Here is a 21,937-nt window from a genome sequence, read left to right on the forward strand (position 1 = left end):
TGGAAATGGTCTTTCATTTTGTAATTTAATCATCAATAATACATAATATAAAATTGATTAAGGACTACTAATTGTCTATGCAAACAATGTCATTCGTTGACTAATACTTAATTGCTATTATCACTTAATTAGCATTTTGCTTACTCCATTCGTGAAACTAATTAAACTTAAAAATACATATAATTGATATGTTTAACAAACCATCGCTGTCACTTCTGTTGGATGATGGAAGTCCCACATCGACTAATTTAGGGAATGATCATGGGTTTATAAGTGAGGAATGCTAACTCCATTGGTACGAGGCCTTTTGGGGAAACCCAAAGCAAAGTCATGAGAGCTTATGCTTAACGTGGATAATATCATACCATTGTGGAGAGTTGTGTTCATCTAACAACTTCAATTTTATAATATTTTTGTAGTCAAAAGCTATTTCATACTTTCTTTAATAAATTAAAGTGCAAATTTCATCAAGGTGTCCCAACGACAACCCAATAGAAGCCAACAGTGTGTTACGTATTTTTCTCTTAAATTTAAAAAAAATAAAATAAAATAAAATAATCAGCCTTTTTGGTTCCAGTATAATAATACCCATTTAGTTTATGTTAATTTTTAAAAATTAGTTTTAAAAATTAAAGTAGTTTTCATTAATTCCGTAGATATTAAAATTAATTTTAAAATATCAATAAATTGAAACACCAATGATGAAAGTAAGTATTAATGTAAAATTAAAAAATAAGTGTAAAATGTAATATTTTGAAACTAATGGATCAAACAGAAACAAAACTCGAAACTTAAAGAGTAAAAATGTAAAATATTGAAACATGGAGCCAAATAGAAACTATATTAAAAGACGACTTAGGACTAAAAATGTAATTCTCTCAATGAATGAAAAAAAAATGCATAAACATAGAAATTAATTCTCTCAATCAATAAATTAGGAAGACTGAACATGAATAATTTGAGGTGAGGAATAGTCGTATCTGGTGGCAACGGCGAAGAACAGAGTAAAAACTACTACAAGTGACTTCAAAATAGCTCTATCTGTGTGGACCAAAATGAGTGGGATAAGGTTGATACTTGAAAGCAATCAGCGACAGTAAATGAGCAAAGTAAGATACATACAGTGGAAGTAGAAGAACTCTACTTGGAAATGTACCCATCCATCCATCCATCCAAACATGACTAATCGTTGAAGTTTTGGGTGCCCCTCCTTCACTAACTCACAGCAGACACGCCATTTTTTGGCAGATCCCTCTTTACTTTCAGGCTCATACATTGAACAACAGAATCAGCTTTAGGAAATAAACAATATTGGAAGAAGAGCAGTTCTTGCATCTGCCAATTCATTTTTACAGCACATTGTCGGATAAAGAGGATTCATATCTGAATACGGCTTTTCCCACTTTCTTTTTTCTTTTTTCTTTCCTCTCTCTCTCTCTCTCTCCCTTTGGGTTTTGGGGCAGGTGGAGGGTTCTTCTTGGGCATAATCAACAACTCAAAGAGTTTGTGAAATGAACTTTTGTCGTCAGTAATGCATTCCAATACTAACTGGGTCAAATGCACCCCTTCTTTTGCACGCTCCCCCCCTTTTCAATGACTCGTATGATTTAAACACCACAAGAAACCAGTGACTTAGGGGGCTAGCTGAAAGGACCTATATCTATTGCATACATGGGAACTCTTACCACGAAGAGAAGTCTTTGAATTCTCCAGCAGCTGTCCTTTTTTTGGTTGAGGTAGTTTGTCTTACACCAGCATCAACAGCAGGGGATTTGGATTGGGCATTCCTTGCTTTTAAATATTTCCCTACACCACCACCACCACCAGCAGCTCCATATTCAGCTACCCCGGTGCCTGGATTACTATACCACGATCCAACCTTATCCTGAAATGAAACCAAAGATACTCATCTGAGGCTGAGCCCATCAAAAGAGTTACTCAAATAATGCAGATGTAAATAGTATAAGCAAAAGTCAATGGGTTGTGGAGGCAAACGTTTTCCTCATCCTCCACATTTTTCTCGTCTTTTTGCTTTTCTTCCTCTTCTTCATCGGGTTCTGAGTATGGATTGACAAAAACTGTGACGCTTGTTATCTTGATCTCCTCCTGCACAAGATAGGATGTAATGGGTATTGGGTTAATCACGGTAAGATGTAACTTTGAAATATCTAGGGGGACAGTAATGTCCAAAACAGTGGAAAGTAACAAATTAACATGCTCAATCGTTGTATTTCTTAACATGCTCATCACTCATAAACACACACATGACTGACTGAATTAACTTTAAATTGGAGGATCCTTCATAATAAACACATCCAACGACAGGGGCGAGTACTGGAAATCATGGGACCTCTAAAAGCGAAAGGTTTAAAATTACGAAGATTAATATAGAACTGACCAGAGGCCGATCATTGTCATCAACAGCAACCTTTTCCATGGCTGCCAAAGCAGTCAACCCACCAACAACACCGCCAAATACAGTATGCTTGAAGTTTAAGTGATTAGCAGATTTGTAAAGAATAAAGAACTGGGAACCATTAGTGTGGGGGCCACTATTTGCCATACTGACAACACCCCTTCCAGAATGAAGCAACTTAGAGTTCAGTTCATCGTTGAAGGGCTTTCCCCATATAGATTCCCCTCCTCTCCCAGTACCAGTTGGATCACCACCTTGAATCATGAAATTCCTACATTATCACATCTTCAACATGTAAATACGCCAAATAATCAGATTATCATTACTCAACTGCAGTCTGCAGTACCATCGTACCTAATACTTCTATGAAAAGCAACTCCATTGTAGTAGCCATTTTCACAAAGCGTGATGAAATTCTCACATGCCCTCGGAGTAATATCACAATGCAGTTCAATATTCAAATCTCCATGTGTTGTATGCAACTGTACGTATCCTTTCTTCTTCGGATTTTTCTCAACCTTGATATATTCATGTTCGTTCTTTGTAACAGGATCATAAGCTGTAGATGTGAAGGATCGGGACGTAGCACCAGTAGTGTAACGACTCTTTACCTGTAATAACAACTTATGTTAATATATCATTTAGATGCCAAAAAATATTATAAAAACCAGTATACCAAGAGTACTAGCCTTCTCTTCAATATAAGTACTTGAATTCTAATTTAATCACATAATTGGATAAGAAGATTCAATTTCCTCATTGAAAAAGCATGTAATGAATTATGACTATGAAGGGATGGATGTAAAAAATAAATAGTTGTTAATAACTAACCATCTTAGCATTCACTGGTGCCCTCTCACCCGCCATGTGCATCGCAATTCGAGCAGCAGTTTTTTCACTTGGTGCAGCTTTCGCAGCAGCAGCACTTCTACCATGTACTGAGGCAGATGCAGCATCCACAATACTAAATGCCTGAGTAGGTTTCTCCTCTCCTTTTGCATTCTCCTTGGAGTCCTCTTTAATGCGTGACCTAGCAGCTAAAATTGCAGCAAGTGCAGCCTCCCTTTCTTTCTGTGCCTTGCCACCACCTCCGCCATGAAGTGCAGTTTGCCTTCCTTTTTCGGTTCCAAGTTCCTGCAGCATCTGCTTGATGTCGCCCGACACATTTATGAAATATGTTGGATCTGATTTCATTTTCTGAAGTTCTGGGGAAAATGGAAGTTAATAAATAGAGTCAAGGTGCAGAGGCATGATGGGATTAACCCCCCACCCAAAAAAAAAAGGAAAAAGATCTATAGCTCACCTTCATCATCAACTTTCAGGCTATTCTTCACATGATCAAAATCCAGAAGAACCTTACAATCAAGCGCAGTAGGGTTCTGCGAATAAAAACAAAATTGATTATCAGGTTTAGAAACAGTTGAAAATGGACAAACTCTGGAACCCTTTTACCTGAATGGTTATAATGTCTTGCCTACTAAATGGTTCATCAGTGAGAAGTTCCTTCCAGTTTTTTGTCTTGATATTTAATTCTTTAACTGCCTATAAGGTTGAAATGTCAGAAAACCAAGCATCAAGCTCCAAGTACTTCAAGAAGAAGCAAGAAAATATCGCTGAGAATGAGAGTACCACATGATATGACATACCTCGTAGCAGAAGACATTTCCAGTGGTCTTTATAGCAACTATGTGTGTGAACTCCGTAAAAACTTTGTTTAGTACAGGGCACTGGAACTCACCTACATCAAAGTGAGAATGCGGCAGCATTATCCACAACAAAAAAATGTGATCTTCCAGGCATATAATTCTAAATAACAGAAACATTTATATTTTATGAATTACAGAACTACTGAACTTTAAAACATATCATTCAACTCTAATCCCAATGGCAAAATCCTATACCAGAGCACAGACAGAGTAATGACATTTGATAACCAGGAATATTATTCAATGATGTGATTTCTCAAGGCAACAAAATAATTAGGTTTTAAAACTATACCAACCTTCAGAATTCTTGTGGAAAATCAGCGGAATTAGATCCTCCTGCTTTAGGGAAGCTCCAGTAACAGGATTTTTACCATACTTTCGAATATAAGGGATGATATTCCTGAATCCAAGTTCCAAATTGAATTGAAGAACAATGAATTTACTTATACTAGCACAATAAAAAAGAAAACCAAGAAAGCCAATTACTGTGAATCCTATAAAACTTACATTATCTCGAAGACGCTGCCATCGGCGGTACATACAGGGTCCTCGAAGGGTGTAAATGTAAGCCTGCCATTAAACAGCAACTGTTAATTTAGGAGAGATGCATGAACAACAAGTAAATAACGATCCTGTACAGGAAAAGAAGGATCGGTAGTGGAGATTAGAGAGGAATGATGAATTACGCGCAGCAATAGAAAGGAAGCCGTTTGAAAGGGGTTTGAGAGTCCTTGGGTTTGGCGCCACCCCATTCAGTGGCCCATTCGGTTTTCGTAATAAACAAACGGTCTTTACTGTGCTGTTTCTTCCCCATCTTCCTTTTCCACTTCGAGCTTCGTACTCAGAAGCTGGCGAATCTCTGCAATTAGGGCTCCTGCTTCGACACCGATTCAAAATCCAGATGAGGTTGCGGAAGCTGATTTTGTTGCCGACATGTCGTCCATAACACGGCGGCCTATAATATCAACTCGACATATCGGTTTGAATTCTTTAAGTATATATTATTTTAATTGGTTTAATCTAATTATTATTAGTAAATATCAATTTATCAAGGGCTCATTTGATTTTCTTTTTCTGGCTTAAAGATTTTGCTTAGTTATTAATAGTTTTATTTAAAGAGAAATATAATTCAAAATAATCTCTTTTTTCCGAATTAAAAAATATATTTTATTTTAATAATTTAGAATCTCAAATATATTTTTCAGCCAACCTTAACTAGATGGGTAGTTCTTCATAATTTGAAAGTTTTAAATAATTTTAACCTAAATTTGAAAAATAATTAGTACTTCATCATTTGAAAGTTTTAAATAATTTTAATTTAAATTTGAAAAATAATTAAACATGTCCATAGTAGTAATATTTCAAGTTCGACCAGAAAGTCTCAGATAATTTAGGAAATGATCCTGTCTATAATTAAGAAATACTCTCTCTTAGTTGGTATGAGGCCTTCTAACAGGCCAGGATTAAACAATATATTGTTAAAAATCGTGTTCATCTGATATCAGAGTCATGTTTTAAACTTAACTCCTCAAATGTGAACAAAGAACTCGAAAAAGTAGTCTAGACACATAACAGCTAATTTACTCATTCAACCCTACCTTTACAATTTGGTAACAAGAAGAATAAGAGTTCGATAAAATAATTAAGAAGCATTAAACTGAGAGAATCTAATTAACATAAAGATGATTTCTTCTCATCACAACAATCTCATCATTATCGTCTTCATCTTCTTCGCACAAATCTTCTTCATCTCTGCTCTGAACTTTGCTCTCCGCCTCTCCTAAACTCGACACCCGAAACACATTCTTAATCCCATTTATCAATCTCTGCCCGATACTTCTCCCCGATTTCCGACCCCCATCGTGACTCGACGACGACCCACGATCCGATGACGGCTTGCACCCAACGCCAAACTTATAATAATCCGTCTTGAAATCAGCGCTCAGCCGGAAAACAGAGGAGGAACTGGACCCTCGTTGGCCTCTAGCCACGCCCTTACTACTATTACTCTTATCCACGCCGTAATGAAAGCTAGCGGAACGGCCACGGCCAGCATCCTCAGACAAACTCCTCTGTTTCTCATCAGACACTTGGAGCTTCTTCTTCATGGTGGACAGTTGGGTTTCGAGCGTCCGTATGCGGGAGTTTGTAGCTTGCATCGCAGCCTTCAACTTGGCGGACTCACGAGCAGCCGCGTCTCGCTTGAGAATTGCGCCGAGCGTGAGTGGATCCTTGGAAATTGGACGCGGGATTTGGGGTTTGGTGCTGGCAGTAGCGGCACCAGAGAAAATGGAGTGACGAGTGTTGAGCTGCTCGATTAGCATCGCTCGGACCACGAATCTCAGCGGCATTACTGGGTTTTGGACTGCGTGTAGGAGTAGCTTGGGGGATAGCTTATCGCAGTCTACGAAATTGCATATTAGTACCTTTTGGTTTTCTGTGATCTTCCCACCATATCCCTGCCACGTATACAGTAAATCCATTTACTTATAAATTCATAATTATATTCCAAATTAGTCAATGTGGGACTAAAAACACTTACTTGGAGATACAGAAGAGAGAGCTTATAGATTAGGTCGTGGCATTTAAGCCTGCGGTTGAGTGACGAAGCCAGAACCATAAAATTCTCGACCTCCACAGATTTAAAGTCTTCAAAGCAAGTAATATCCCCATCGCCATCGCCCTCATCCTCCAAATTCCACGCTTCAAGACATCTACTAGCCAAAACCGCCATCGTTTCAGCCTCGGGCAGCAACTCCAAGCACGACCGAAACACCACCGACGCGTAGTCCCGGTTGACGGCCACAACTCGGCGAAAGTATTTCTCGGTCACACTCACCAAGTTGTCACCGTCGGCATTATTTTCCGTCTCCGACATCTCTAGCAACTCCGCTGCGGTTCTTAGTGCGGCGACGTTAAATGGCGTTATATGAACCGGAGCACCGTAGCAAAAATCGGCCACCATAATGAAGGTTTGGGGCGTAATTTTGAGCGGTGGAGTGAGCGTTACGTCGAACGTAGTGGCCAATTGTCGCTTTAAATACGGGCATTTAGACGCCAGAGGATCCTAAGAAGAATTTTGAAATTACGGTAACTGTCCCCACATTTGTAATTAATTGCTGATAAAGCCCCCACATGTTTCCGTTGAAATACAATTACTCTCCATTTAATTTATAAATTCATTATAAACCCAAAGAAAAAAAACAACAACGTTACATCTGATTTTACACTTGTCTCAAATTATTTAAATGATTGTGACAATAATAAAATGTCTTATTATCAGAATTAAATGGAGAAATACCTATTATTTTAAATAATAATAATTTCTTTAAGTTTTCCACTTTATTCCCCTGTTAAATAGAATGTTTTAGAAATTAATGCTCATATTCATTTCCTCAAAGCTTAATAATTTGATAAATAACGCTAATTTTATTTAATAATTGGATCATGAATATGTATATTTCCTTTAATTTCACGTTATTCTTTATTTTTTTTTAAAAAAAAAACCCCATAAACTGAATTGGAAATGTGGGTAAGACACTGAAAAGCTTAAAACTACAAAAATGTGGAAATTAGAAATACCTTGTGGAGATGGAAACACTTCCCATTAACTCGAATACAAACATCTGTCTTAAATCCAGTTACCTTAGACCTAAGTGAAAATGAAATGAAAATAAGTAAATAATAAGCCACAAAAATGAATCTTTAAGCTCTGGGAGAGAGAGAGAGATTACCATTGGTGAACTGTAGAGTGGAGATGCGGAGGAGGAGGAGGCGGAGAGAGAGGAGGAGAGGGGGAAGAAGAGGAGGGGGAGGAAAATTCATATTCTTCTTCATAAATGGTGTCGACAGCGCCGAGATTTTGCCAAACGGAAAAGGCTTCTGTTTCCTTCATTTTCTTAGTATGGTCTTTAGCGGAGTGCATTTGGATGCCTTGTGAAATTGGGTTCATTAGAGGAGGTGGAGGTGGAGGTGGAGGTGAGAAATTGCGACCCAAGCGCTGAGCGAGGGTTTAAATGGGTGGAGGTGGAGGTGGAGGTGGGAGGGTGTGTGTATTAATGGCGGCCATGTGATGCATATTAAATGCTGCATCCCCTTAATTACCTCTTTCTCTCTCTCTGTTCTTCTTGTAAAATTGAATTATTTTCCCATTGAAACATCCATTTTGAATTTTTGTTGAAATGAATACGTGTCTTGTCTACTCGTCTTCCCTTGTGTCGAGCAATTTGGAGAAAATTATGTGGCCCATTTTCTTGTCCATAGTTACACCCATATTACCATCGGAATGACAATTGAATGATACTATGTTTTGTTTTTTCCGGGTACAAATAAACCAATATGTGTACACAAAATTCAAACCTATGACTTTAAGGAGAAGTAAATATACATTTTTAAATAATGTGAAAAAATTTGACATGCTTATTCATGCCAAATTATTTTCTTTTTTACCGTCCAAAATCTATCTATCTAAACTAAGACATCGTAATGGTCTCTAACGTCGGCATAGGTTTTACTAGGGATAGAATTGGGGATCTTCCTCCCATGGTTGGAAGAATTCTCGGACACCATCATGAGGGCATGCTCAAAAAGCGAAGAAAGGGGTTCGATTGGCCTTCTCGTTGCTGAACATAAAAAATAAGGGTTAGCAAAATTACTCCGAGAGAGAGTTTAGAAGAAGAGAGTCTACCTGACATAAAATTTAAAGATTAGGATTTTATTTAACATAAAATTTTAAATTTAAGAGCGGAATATATAAAATGAGTATATATTCGAACATATTTAAACATGCGCTATATATTTTATAATGTTTTTCAAACAATTAACCCTTTATTTACGTATCATATTTTTGGAAGTCAAATTTGGGCCCGCAAGTTTCAAGTCCAAATTAAGGCCCATTGAAGCTGATCCAACAAAGCATTGGCCCAAAGAATTTGGCAATTGTATGTATAAAAGAAAGAGAAACCCTAAAATCGTCCACCACTCGCTAGTGCTCCCCCTTCCCCCTTCCCCCTTCCCACTATCTCCGGCCGCCATGAAGTACAATCCTAGGGTTTCCAGTTCCCGCCGCAAGAGCCGTAAGGCTCATTTTTCGGCGCCGTCGAGCGTTCGTCGGGTTATTATGAGTGCTCCTCTCTCGACTGACCTCCGGTCAAAGTACAACGTCCGATCCATGCCGATTCGGAAGGATGATGAGGTCCAAGTTGTCCGTGGAACTTACAAGGGTCGGGAGGGCAAGGTAGTGCAGGTGTATCGTAAAAAGTGGGTTATCCACATCGAGCGCATCACTCGCGAAAAGGTTAACGGTTCCACTGTCAATGTTGGCATCAACCCCTCGAAGGTCGTGATTACGAAGCTCAGGCTGGACAAGGACCGCAAGTCACTTCTGGATCGTAAAGGCAAGGGCCGCGCCGCCTCTGATAAGGACAAGGGTACCAAGTTCACCGCCGAGGATATCATGCAGAGCGTCGACTAATTTTGGAAATGGTGATGTTTAATTTGATAGAACTGTTGTTCTCTTTCATAGTTATCTAGCTTGTTTTGTGTTCTTAAGATACTAAAAAAGTTTCATTGGACATGTGGCCATAATTGTCGACTTTGGAGGCCTTAATTTATGGTATTTTTAAATCACATTTCGTTATTCCAATGATCTACTCCCCCTGTTCGATTCATACCGTTGTTACCTCTCGTTACATTTGCTTGTTTGATGGAACTGCAGTTACTTATTTGTAGTAGATGATGATTTATGTATGTGGACAGTGGCCTTTTACCGCTCAACTTTTGGCATTTACTTTTCCATGGTTTTCCTGTCTCTCCGGAGCACGAAGTATATGTTATGAATTGAATACATTTTTCTATAATTCGATCCAATGAATAACTCTTCTATTCCTTGGTATAGATATACATTTTTGTGTTTCGTAATTGTTCGCGATTGCTTAGACTAATGATTTACGAACTTGTTCCTAATACATCATGATTCCTAGAAAATATATGTAATGCTGTGGTCATTAAACTGTGTCCCTAGTTTTTCTGGTCATCTTTGTTTTAGAGGTTGTTGGCCGTGGTGTTGGTAATGTTACAAAACTAGAATAAATATTTCATTGGTCTTCTGACGAATTCAAGAATCTGCAAGAATCTTCTGAAAATTCAAATATTGATCACCTGCCATTGGTGCTTTAGCTGAAGCCTAGTTGCCTGAGTGTTCTTCGAGTTATTTTACGGTCTTTCTTAATCGTAATGACCAACTTGTGAGTTTTGGTTCAATAACACGATTACGCACGGCTGATGAATACTCATTCTGGACGCCAAGTTCTTCACATGTTAAGGAGCAGAGTGGCAAGTCTCTCAGAAGTAATAACTCAGCTTGCTACTTGACATACCCTCTTTCTAAGGTCTCTCACGTTCGAGCCTACTTTCGATCTTAGTAAGATTTTGAGCTTTGTGTTGTTTTGTTTAGGTACTACGCTAGTGCTTCATTCTTCTTGTAGCCATTCGCGTTTTCAAGCGCTAGACATGTTAAGTCGGCTAAAAGTAAACAACATTCTGAGTAATATTCATCATTAACAAATTTCATGAAATCAATTCCAGGGTTTTAAACTTCATGACTCAATACATTATCGAAGACTGCCATTTTATTATAATTTCTAGTTGACTTTGACTTCATTGACCAGCATGGACTTTACTCACTTGACTTCATTCGCACATGGACATTACTGGTCCATTGCATTGCACTTTTCATGGAAAGTCCCTTCGGTCCTTGCCCAGTCCATGGTTCCCTTTTTTCTCATTCCTATTCCTGTGAAGCTACCATAGTTCTTCTATAGTGGTGTGCTTAATTACTTAATAATCAAGAAAAACTTTAGGTTATATGATTTTGGAGATACCTGCAAGGCACCGAAAGTACTTTTATAAGCTTTTGACGATAGGACTAGTGTAGCCTTCATGGCGTTCTCATCCTTTGATTAAGGGATTTTCTTTTCTCAGAAAAAAAAAAAAAAAAGTTACAATATTATATCTTTTAAAAAAGAAGACAAATATTAATTTATAATTCTAAATTTTAAAAGTGATATTTAAAAGGAAGATGAATAGCTGAAAAACACCTAAAATTTCTTGAAAAAATCGCAATTTAAATTAATTCTTATATTTAAAGGTGAAAGTTATCTAGTAAAAAAATTTGATACAAATTTTTAATGAAGTTTTAATTATTTGACTTTACTTCATACAGAAAAATTATATTTGTGGATAAATTAAAGTACATTAAAAAAAAAAAAAAAGTTTATCAACTTACAAATTAAATCTTGAAATTTAAAGGTACCGATGATTGCCCCTCGCAGAAGTAGAAACTTGGCGGGAAATCCACGCATTGAACGCGTAAGAAAAGCAGCTTTTATGAAGGCTTTTTACATTTCCTTCCTTTTTGTCTTTTATCTAAAGGATAACGCGTCGTACCCATTTCCGTCATTTCCTGCAATGAAATTTTAACTTTTTTAAAAACATTATATTAATTTCAATTTCACCCAATAAAGTGACTACAAAAATATAAATAATAAAATATCTTATAATTAAAAGGAAAGTATTTCGAATCAATGGAGAGACATTTATTTTTAATAATTCAATTTAAGTTATATTATATTAAACGGACCAAAACTGCTTAACTTTAATGAATTCTTTTAATGGAGTTCGTAATAAAGTAAGAAAGTCCTTAATGGGATCTTGCCAAAAAAAAAAAAAAAAAAAAAAAAATTGGATGAAATTTCGGGAAATTGGAATGGATTAAGAACGAGTCTAAGAAACAGGAGACCAGAGAACTAGAGTAATGCAAAAAATTTCGGATCGACGCTCAATGGTTTGATTAACGTATACTAATTCCTTTACCCCTTCCATTCTTCTTCCTCCTCTGCAATTCATTGTTTTGGATTTTGTTTCTGAATCCAAAAATGGCGNAGAGAGAGAGAGAGAGAGAGAGAGAGAGAGAGAGAGAGAGAGAGAGATTCTGTACTTCGCCTTACTCGTTATTATTATTGTTATAGATTGTTGGTGTTAATTTCTGGTAATTATCGTAATTTGTTGTTTTCACGAAGCATCGCTGCAAGTCCGGGCCACCTCCGTAGAAAGTGACATTGAATTTGCTTCAGGACTTCCTTCGTTTCCTTTCTTTATATAACTGCGGATACCTAAGAATTTATTTTCACTAACTCACTCGGAAAAATGGAAAGGTTTTTGGAGGAGAATTTTGGGGCCGTCAAGCCCAAAAACTCGTCTGACGAGGTGCTACAGAAGTGGAGGGACCTTTGTGGGGTGGTCAAGAATCCCAAAAGGAGGTTTCGATTCACTGCCAATCTCTCCAAGCGTGGCGAAGCGGCTGCTATGCGCCAGAATAATCAGGTTCCTCTTCCTATTTCCATTCTATCAACGATTATCTCTGCTCATTTTCACTCTCATTGTGAATATATGATTAAATTTTCAATAACCTGTCATATAAGCTTTTGGGTTCAATTCGATGATCATTAACATGATATCAAACCTAATGGTTCCCTATTTGAATCCCTTTGATCTTATTTCTTCCCAAATACTATTGATAGCTGCTCATGGGGCTAAACTCACCCAAAGAAAAGAAAAAAGCATTTGGTTTTGTGCTAATTAAGTCCACGAGTCAATGTATTAAGATTAGATTTACGTAACCCATCACCTTAAGCTTTTAGGTTGAGTGATGATGTAACCATAACCATTCAGTTTGTTTAAGATGAACAGGAGAACAATTTTTGCTTCTGCAACGCAAGGAACCCGACCACTTTACCTATGCCTGTTTCTCACCCAGTTTTTTCTTCTGCTATGAACTGACTTATCCACTCCATTTATTGTAGGAGAAGTTGAGGATCGCGGTTTTAGTCTCAAAAGCTGCATTTCAATTCATTCAAGGTGAGTATTTCTGGAGTTTTGATGAAGTAATGTGGTTACGTGAGGAGATTTTCGCATATTTGATGGAGTTTTTTATGGTATCTTAGGCGTGCAACTAAGTGATTATACCCTTCCGGAGGCAGTCAAAGCTGCAGGTTTCCATATTTGTGCTGATGAACTCGGGTCTATTGTGGAAGGCCATGATCCAAAGAAGCTTAAATATCATGGTGGGGTTGAAGGGATTGCTGGGAAGCTCTGTACATCAACAACAAACGGGCTTGATGGAGATGCTGATGCACTCAACCGTAGGCAAGAGATTTATGGAGTTAACAAATTTGCTGAGAGTGAACAGAGGAGTTTCTTGGTGTTTGTTTGGGAAGCCCTCCAAGACATGACTCTCATGATCCTCGGACTCTGTGCTGTCGTCTCTTTGGTGGTTGGCATAATAACAGAAGGATGGCCTCATGGGGCTCACGATGGCCTTGGAATTGTGGCTAGTATCTTCTTAGTTGTGTTTGTCACAGCAACTAGCGATTATCGACAATCCTTGCAGTTCAAGGACTTGGATAAGGAGAAAAAGAAGATATCAATTCAGGTTACAAGGAATAGTTACAGACAGAAAATGTCGATCTACGATTTACTTCCTGGAGATATTGTACACTTGTCTATTGGGGATCAGGTCCCTGCCGATGGACTATTCGTTTCAGGGTTTTCTGTGTTGATTGATGAGTCAAGTTTGACTGGAGAAAGTGAGCCAGTGATGGTGAGTACAGAAAACCCTTATCTTCTTTCAGGAACTAAAGTTCAAGATGGATCCTGCAAGATGATGGTCACTACTGTTGGGATGAGAACCCAATGGGGTAAGCTGATGGCCACTCTTAGTGAAGGTGGAGATGACGAAACTCCATTGCAAGTAAAATTGAATGGGGTAGCAACAATTATTGGGAAGATAGGTCTGTTCTTTGCCATCATCACTTTCGCTGTGTTGGTTCAAGGAATGCTTAGCCGTAAACTCCGAGAAGGGACTCACTGGAGCTGGTCTGGAGATGATGCATTAGAGATATTGGAATTCTTTGCTGTTGCAGTCACAATTGTTGTTGTTGCTGTTCCAGAAGGGCTTCCTTTGGCTGTGACATTAAGTCTTGCCTTTGCCATGAAGAAAATGATGAATGATAAGGCACTTGTCCGTCACCTGGCAGCTTGTGAAACTATGGGTTCCGCCACAAGTATCTGTAGTGACAAAACTGGAACAATCACTACAAATCACATGACAGTAGTCAAATCATGCATTTGCATGAATGTCAAGGAATCGAGTAATAACGCGTCAGGCTTCTGTTCTGACCTTCCAGCCTCTGTTGTCAAACTTCTGGTACAATCAATATTCAACAACACTGGAGGAGAAGTTGTAATCAACAAAGAAGGCAAACGTGAGTTGTTGGGCACTCCCACTGAGACTGCAATATTAGAGTTTGGTCTCTCACTTGGTGGGGATTTTCAGGCTGAGAGACAGGCAGCAAAGCTTATTAAAGTTGAGCCGTTCAACTCTTCAAAAAAGCGGATGGGTGTTGTCCTTCAATTTCCTGAAGGTGGTTTCCGTGCTCACACTAAAGGGGCCTCGGAAATAGTATTGGCTGCCTGTGACAAGGTGATCAACTCGAGTGGTGAGGCTGTTCCTTTAGATGAAGCTTCCATCAAGCATCTCAATGCTACTATCAATCAATTTGCTGGCGAGGCTCTCCGAACACTTTGCCTTGCCTATATGGAACTGGAAAAGGGATTCTCTGTCAATGATCCCATTCCAGTTTCTGGTTATACCTGTATAGGAATTGTGGGAATTAAAGATCCTGTTCGTCCTGGTGTTAAGGAGTCTGTTGCAACTTGTCGTTCAGCTGGTATTACTGTACGAATGGTTACTGGTGACAATATCAATACTGCAAAAGCTATTGCGAGGGAATGTGGAATTCTCACTGATGATGGCATAGCCATTGAGGGTCCAGATTTCAGAGAGAAAACTCAAGCGGAATTGCTTCAAATCATTCCCAAAATTCAGGTGCTTAGTTGTTTTCCTAATCTCTCTGCATCCTCCAGTTTCCCACAATTAGTTTATCTGATTCACAGTTAAGAAAACTCCTGATTTTTATGTAGGTGATGGCTCGATCTTCACCTCTAGATAAGCACACTCTGGTCAAGCATTTGCGGACCACCTTTGATGAAGTTGTTGCAGTTACTGGTGATGGGACAAATGATGCTCCTGCACTTCACGAAGCAGATATTGGACTAGCAATGGGCATCGCTGGAACTGAGGTGAGTTTAACATCGAGCTACTTGAACTCCAAGAAAACATATCTGCATTAGTTTACGATATTCTCTGCCGTTAAGACTGCTTGATGGACCTCTGTTTCTGGCTTTCAGGTCGCCAAAGAGAGTGCTGATGTGATCATTCTTGATGATAATTTCTCTACCATAGTGACTGTGGGAAAATGGGGTCGTTCCGTTTACATAAATATCCAAAAATTTGTGCAATTCCAGCTGACTGTTAACATAGTGGCGTTGATCGTAAACTTCTCTTCAGCATGTTTGACAGGTTAAATGTCTAAGCACCTCCTATTGCTTGGTTCACTTATTTTTATTAGGCCCAATAATTCTTGTTTTCCTTCTTCTGCTAACCTTTTGGCGAGAAAACATTGCTTCAGGTAATGCTCCTCTTACTGCAGTCCAGCTCTTGTGGGTGAACATGATTATGGATACACTTGGAGCGCTGGCTCTCGCCACTGAGCCTCCAAATGATGGCTTGATGAAGCGCTTACCTGTTGGGAGGAGAGGAAGCTTTATCAGCAATGTCATGTGGAGAAATATCATGGGCCAGTCCTTTTATCAGTTAATTGTGATATGGTTTTTACAGGCCAAAGGGAAAGAAGCGTTCAATCTAGACGGCCCTGACTCTGATCTGATACTGAATACACTCATCTTCAATTCCTTTGTGTTCTGTCAGGTACGTGACCGGTATTGATTTTAGAATTTGGTTATGAATTCAAATATTTTCTTGTGGAAGATGAAAATTATGGTAAAAAACCAAATGATTTTCAAACGCAACCCACATATCCAAACTAAATTTCTTTTTTGTGGCAGATTTTCAACGAAGTAAGTTCGAGGGAGATGGACAAAATCAATGTCTTTAAAGGCATACTTGATAACTATGTGTTTGTGCTTGTGATTGCTTCCACCATCATCTTCCAAATCATAATCATCGAATTCCTGGGAACATTTGCAAGCACAACCCATCTGGATTCGTCGCAGTGGCTGTTCAGCGTGGCGATTGGATTCCTAGGCATGCCCATTGCTGCTGTGTTGAAGACTATTCAAGTATGAGTATAAACAAACCCACATCAAAGCACAGAGAAACATGTTTCTTCAACCACATAGATTTAGTGAGGCCGTTGTTTGTCTGTCGGACTGTAGTTTAGCTCTGTGATTCCTATGTATTATATATTAGTGGCCATAAAGTCGGTGGTCTACGATTGCTTCGTTAAATTTGAATATCTATTCCCTTGCTATATGCACCATTCTTTTATTCTTTTTTCTTCCATTTTCATCCCACTCTTGTAGCTGTGGCGGATGACAGACATACTTCCAATTGGAAGATTATTCTATGTTCTTCCTTCATCATTAAACTTTTTTTTTTCTTTTAAATTTCAATCCTATTATTCTCATTATTTCTCGAATATTTATACTCGGTTTGTATTTTTTTTTTTTTTTTTTTTTTTTTTTTTGACAATTTAATATCTTTATTATTTAATTTTTGAACTTTAAGAACTTTTAAGGAGGATGATGGATGTGTTTGAGATATAATTGAAGTAATCGTGAGGATGGCTGTGCTCTTGCGGGCGCGGGATTGAAGGCATGTATAAGTAGTAGCGCCTTTCTATCGCAAGCAATTTCTGTGGAATCTTCGCCACCAGAAATGGAAGCTTTGAGCACAAATGCATCAGTTCCTTCCCCGAAGTTTGAACCTGATATCGAGAAAATTAAGCGAACGCTCCTCCAGAAGGGTGTCCATCCCACTCCCAAAATCGTCCGCTCACTCTGCAAGAAAGAAATTCAGAAGCACAATCGCAAACTCAAGCGACTGGCTGAACGACAAGACGCTCAGTCGCCACCCCTTTCTGAGTCCCAGAAGCAGCTAATCGAGGAGGAAACTCATTTTCTGACGTTGAGAAGCGAGTACAAGGAGTTCTCGAAGGCCATTGAGGCTAGACCAGCCGGTGGCTTGATGGTCGGAAGGCCTTGGGAGAGACTGGAAAGAGTTAACCTTAAAGAGCTTACCGGTTTTAGAACGGAGTACAATCGGGATAATCTGAAGAAGGAGAGTTTGAGAGAATTGAGGAAACTGTTTGAGGCTCGTAAGCTCGAGGAATTGCAATGGGTTTTAGACGACGATGTGGAACTGAAGGAAGAGTGGTTGGGTAGTGAAAATGGTCAATCTGACGCCGTGAAACGGAGGCGCGGCGACGGAGAGGTTATTCGGTTCCTTGTTGATAGGTTTGTTTTGGTTAAGTTCGGTTTCTAATCAATTACCGACGACTATGAAATGTTCGATAACTCGATAGCAACGTTACTATTTTCAGGCTTAGTTCGAGACCAATTTCCATGAGAGATTGGAAATTCTCAAGGATGATGATACAGTCAGGATTGCAGTTTAATGAAGGTCAACTACTTAAAATTTTGGATGCTCTTGGTGCCAAGGGATGCTGGAAACAGGCCTTATCAGTGGTTGAGTGGGTGTACAATCTTAAAAGTCACAGCCATTCTAAAAGCAGGTAAGTTCCTTTATCCATACTGAATTACATATGTGAAAAACTAGACTGGCGAATGTTGTCTATTACCTTCTTTGTTGGAAACTTCCTCAATTTTGATTCATTTCTACTCATACATGTTTTGGTCAATGTATTAGCTTCATTTTTTAGTTCACTCATGAAGTCAGTGTTTTTCTGTTATTAAAGAACTTGTACCTTTTGCAGGTTTGTCTATACAAAACTTTTAGCTGTTCTTGGGAAGGCAAGGAAACCTCAGGAAGCCCTTCAGATATTTAATTTGATGAGAGTAATGTTGTAGTGCGTTTGTCCTTCATATTCCTTTCTTTTTTCTTTATGTATGTGATGTTGTTAGATATGATATAGTTGTCTTATTCAGGGAGATGGCCAGATATATCCTGATATGGCTGCATATCACAGTATAGCTGTGACGCTGGGTCAAGCTGGTCTCTTGAAACAATTGCTGAAAATTATTGAATGCATGAGGCAGCAACCGTCTAAAAAAGTTAGGAACATGTGCCGTAAATATTGGGATCCTGCAGTTGAACCTGACCTTGTTATATATAACGCTGTAAGATACCATATTTATGTAGCATTTTGACACGTCCTTAGAAATTCGACGTATTTAAAGGAATGCTAAAATACTCCACGTGACATGAATTACTAGTAGTACTACCTTTTTTTCATTGTTCAGTCATTATACTAGTAGAAGTAGCTAATCCCCCTAAAATTACTGCTAGATTTTGAACGCATGCATTCCCACCCTTGAGTGGAAAAGTGTCTACTGGGTGTTCACACAATTGAGAAAGAATGGTTTAAAACCTAATGGAGCAACATATGGACTTTCTATGGAGGTACTTGCTGTATCCTATTTCTTGAATTGAACCNTTTTTTTTTTTTTTTTTTTCATTTATTGGAGTTTGGTGGTGCCTGAATGAGATTATGAATGGAGGCCGTGAGGTTAATACCGGAAAAGAGCTCTCTCTCGCACTTACACGCATACTTTGATTCGAAGTTATTGTTTTGAGATAGGATGGTATTTGTCTTTTGTATGCGCAGTCTATGCTTTTGCCTATTTATGTTCTTTCACTGAAGGGCTACATTACTGATCAAGTATAAATTCAACCTCTCTCTCATTGGATTTGAACTAGGAGGAGAATATCAATTCTAAGAGGAATATCTGGGGTGAATCCTTTCATTCTAACCAATGTCTTAGAAGGATTAAGGCGGCCTTGAGTCTTTTCCTCTTGAAGAGTCTAGGCGTAAGCCTCGAGGTGGTATGAGGTGCAAGCTTCAAGTATTACTAAACATAACAGTCATATAAAAGTTTTAAAAAAAATGTTCAAATCGTCACTATTCAATCTTTTATTTTTTTTTGAAGAATGAAGCAAATTAATATTATTCTTCTAAGAGGCATAGAGACTTAAAAATCAAGAAAGTGATTAGTAGCCTTGTTCTCCAACCATGTTTATATTGAATCTCGAAATCATATCCAAGCAGTATAGTTAACCACCTCTAATGCTCGGCACTAACTAATCACTACAAATATTTGAACCTTCGCTCTTGGAAACTGTCTCCCAAGGAGATAGAGCTAGGCCCACCAATTCTCCCAGTGTAAGTTAATTGAGTTGATGACTTCTCCTTCTTCCTATCAGTGTATATAATAGCATATTATTTACTGCAGCTTTGCCCTTTTTTCCATTTTCTTGTGCTGATGACTAGTTAGACCCTCCAGGATATTCTTGGAACGTTTCCTAGTAAGCTAGGATTGATGTTTTATTTTTTAATAAGTGGCAACTTGTCTGATGTCTTGAATGGATGAAAGTATGTCACTACATATTTGTCTGTCTTTGATATATTTGTAATTAAACCTTATGACACATGATTGTTGAAAGGTTATGCTGAAATCTGGTAAGTATGAGCAAGTTCACATGCTCTTTACAAAAATGAAGAATAGTGGATCAACACTGAAGGCAAATACTTACAGAGGTAGTTTCATTTGCATGTTTTCTACAAATGGTGGTTGTCTGGACCCTTGACTTGATATATCTCTGACTTGTGACTGTAGTTCTTGTCAAAGCTTTTTGGGAGGAAGGAAATGTCAGTGGAGCTATTGAGGCAGTCAGGGACATGGAACAAAGAGGAGTAGTTGGATCTGCCAGTGTCTATTATGAACTAGCTTGTTGTCTATGCTACCATGGGAGGTGGCAAGATGCATTAGTAGAGGTGGGTTCCTCGTCAATATATATCTTACTTATTTAGCATATGACCTTTTAGGACCTTTGTTAAGAATCGTTTCTTTCTTTGATTCTAGAATCTATACATCCTGGCTTCAGTGAATTTATGTTCGACCTGCAATGATGGTTTTCTTTTCTTTCTTCTTCTTCATGATTCTTGCAATAAATCTTTCCAAAAGGGTTGCAGCAATGTTTATAACAATTTAAAATCTAGGCATTATAATTATGCATTCAAATTTTGTGAAAATACATCATCATATTTAGATTGTGTAACAATAGCAGGCTTGGAATTTCTTTTCTCATTATTAAATGTGGCTGCAGGTGGAAAAAATGAAAACACTATCACACATGAAACCTTTGGTGGTGACCTTTACTGGCATGATCTTATCTTCCTTTGATGGTGGACATATTGATGATTGTATATCTATTTTCGAGTACATGAAGCAAAAATGTGCGCCAAATATAGGAACCATAAACACCATGCTTAAAGTTTTTGGTCGAAATGATATGTTTTCTAAAGCTAAAGATTTATATGAAGAAATAAAGAGAAAAGCTGATCATTCCTCCCAGAGTAGTGCTGTTTCTTCTATAGTCCCAGATCAATATACGTATGACTCAATGCTTCAGGCAGCTGCGAGTGCACAGCAGTGGGAATATTTTGAGAATGTATACAGGGAAATGGCTCTATCGGGATACCGGCTTGATCAGAGTAAGCATGCAATGCTACTTGTGGAAGCATCAAGAGCTGGGAAGGTAAAATCTATTTTTATTTCATTGATCTAGATTCTAGAACCTTTAACCTGTACGATATGCAACTCAATTCTTGAAAACTGCATGCTAGTAGAACGCGTCAGGTGTTTGGTTATTTCTCGACATTGACCTTTTAATTTTATATCTTCCTTTATTTGTTGAGAAGTTATTCTTGAATAGATGGGCACCTGAACTAATATGCTTCAGTTTATCGATTTCAGTGGTATCTTTTAGATCATGCATTTGACACAATCTTGGAAGCTGGACAGATTCCCCATCCACTGTTGTTCACAGAACTGATATTGCAACTTACAACTCAAGATAACTATGAGCAGGCTGTCACCTTAGTTAGGACCATGAGTTATGCTCCATTTCAAGTAAGTGAAAGGCAATGGACAGAAGTTTTTGAAGGTAACACGGACAGAATTTGTTGGAATAACTTGAAAAAACTGTCGGATGCTCTTAGCGACTGTGATGCATCAGAAGCCACAGTTTCGAACCTGTCAAGGTCACTGCAACCTCTTTGCAAACGTGGCATACCAGAAAACACCTCCCAGTCTATAGTCAGTGACCATGATACAACGGATGGACTACAACTTCCTGGATCTGAAAACATGGAGAATATGAAGCTTCACCTAGATCACGTCACTGATTGTTGTGAAGGGTCATTGGATATAATTCCTGTTAATCATGCAAGCTTGAACTGTGATTCAAAGATGCCCCCTTGGTCACTGAGTCTTTCTGATGGTGTTTTAGAAACTGGGAAGTTTTCAGATCGGTCCAACAATGAGCGCTCAACTTTTGATTTGCGTGATGACAGCGAAGATGATGAGGAAGAACTTAGCATGTTACTTGATGGATTTGATGATCCTTATGATTCAAACTTACCTTCTGTCGATGAAATACTGAAAACCTGGAAAGAGGAGAGGAAAAACGATGGGTTATATCTCCACCCTTAAATTAGTACACTTAAGTAGTGTCTTGTTTATTGTCTGTATATGGTACGTATTTACACACTTTGCATATCCATAGCTTTAATAGTTAATAGTAAGGCAGCCTTTTTCCAAAACGCAGGAAAGAACGTTCTACTGGTAATCATCCTCCCAAATGGAAGAGTATATG

General features: G+C 38.4%; 5 protein-coding genes across 5 annotated transcripts; 3 read left to right on the plus strand and 2 right to left on the minus strand.

Moving 5' to 3' along the window:
- Positions 1-855: 855 nt before the first annotated feature.
- On the minus strand, positions 856-5,064 carry LOC111804325 (peptidyl-prolyl cis-trans isomerase CYP65-like). The gene is made up of 11 exons (XM_023689085.1): positions 4,809-5,064; positions 4,630-4,692; positions 4,419-4,522; positions 4,063-4,154; positions 3,869-3,958; positions 3,720-3,795; positions 3,248-3,621; positions 2,771-3,027; positions 2,399-2,687; positions 1,996-2,106; positions 856-1,885 (listed from the first exon to the last, which is right to left on the minus strand). The coding sequence occupies exons 1-11, from the start codon at positions 4,934-4,936 to the stop codon at positions 1,682-1,684; spliced, it is 1,788 nt and encodes a 595-aa protein (XP_023544853.1). The 5' UTR covers positions 4,937-5,064; the 3' UTR covers positions 856-1,681.
- A 616-nt stretch (positions 5,065-5,680) lies between these two features.
- On the minus strand, positions 5,681-8,215 carry LOC111803088 (BTB/POZ domain-containing protein At3g49900). The gene is made up of 4 exons (XM_023687358.1): positions 7,857-8,215; positions 7,705-7,774; positions 6,665-7,189; positions 5,681-6,581 (listed from the first exon to the last, which is right to left on the minus strand). The coding sequence occupies exons 1-4, from the start codon at positions 8,072-8,074 to the stop codon at positions 5,790-5,792; spliced, it is 1,605 nt and encodes a 534-aa protein (XP_023543126.1). The 5' UTR covers positions 8,075-8,215; the 3' UTR covers positions 5,681-5,789.
- Positions 8,216-9,104: 889 nt separating this feature from the next.
- On the plus strand, positions 9,105-9,897 carry LOC111803089 (60S ribosomal protein L26-1). The gene has a single exon (XM_023687359.1). The coding sequence runs from the start codon at positions 9,155-9,157 to the stop codon at positions 9,593-9,595; it is 441 nt and encodes a 146-aa protein (XP_023543127.1). The 5' UTR covers positions 9,105-9,154; the 3' UTR covers positions 9,596-9,897.
- Positions 9,898-11,840: 1,943 nt separating this feature from the next.
- Positions 11,841-16,730, plus strand: LOC111803091 (calcium-transporting ATPase 2, plasma membrane-type-like). The gene is made up of 7 exons (XM_023687360.1): positions 11,841-12,504; positions 12,984-13,038; positions 13,125-15,067; positions 15,163-15,321; positions 15,430-15,601; positions 15,711-16,009; positions 16,147-16,730. Exons 1-7 carry the CDS (start codon positions 12,328-12,330, stop codon positions 16,384-16,386), a joined length of 3,045 nt encoding a protein of 1,014 aa, XP_023543128.1. The 5' UTR covers positions 11,841-12,327; the 3' UTR covers positions 16,387-16,730.
- A 70-nt stretch (positions 16,731-16,800) lies between these two features.
- LOC111803092 (pentatricopeptide repeat-containing protein At5g67570, chloroplastic) lies at positions 16,801-21,884 on the plus strand. Its single transcript, XM_023687361.1, has 9 exons — positions 16,801-17,556; positions 17,643-17,834; positions 18,036-18,117; positions 18,208-18,399; positions 18,569-18,682; positions 19,724-19,817; positions 19,897-20,054; positions 20,387-20,818; positions 21,037-21,884. The coding sequence occupies exons 1-9, from the start codon at positions 16,979-16,981 to the stop codon at positions 21,772-21,774; spliced, it is 2,580 nt and encodes an 859-aa protein (XP_023543129.1). The 5' UTR covers positions 16,801-16,978; the 3' UTR covers positions 21,775-21,884.
- The last annotated feature ends 53 nt before the right edge of the window (positions 21,885-21,937 follow it).

Source organism: Cucurbita pepo, chromosome LG10, assembly GCF_002806865.2.
Source record: "Cucurbita pepo subsp. pepo cultivar mu-cu-16 chromosome LG10, ASM280686v2, whole genome shotgun sequence".
NCBI lineage: Eukaryota > Viridiplantae > Streptophyta > Magnoliopsida > Cucurbitales > Cucurbitaceae > Cucurbita > Cucurbita pepo.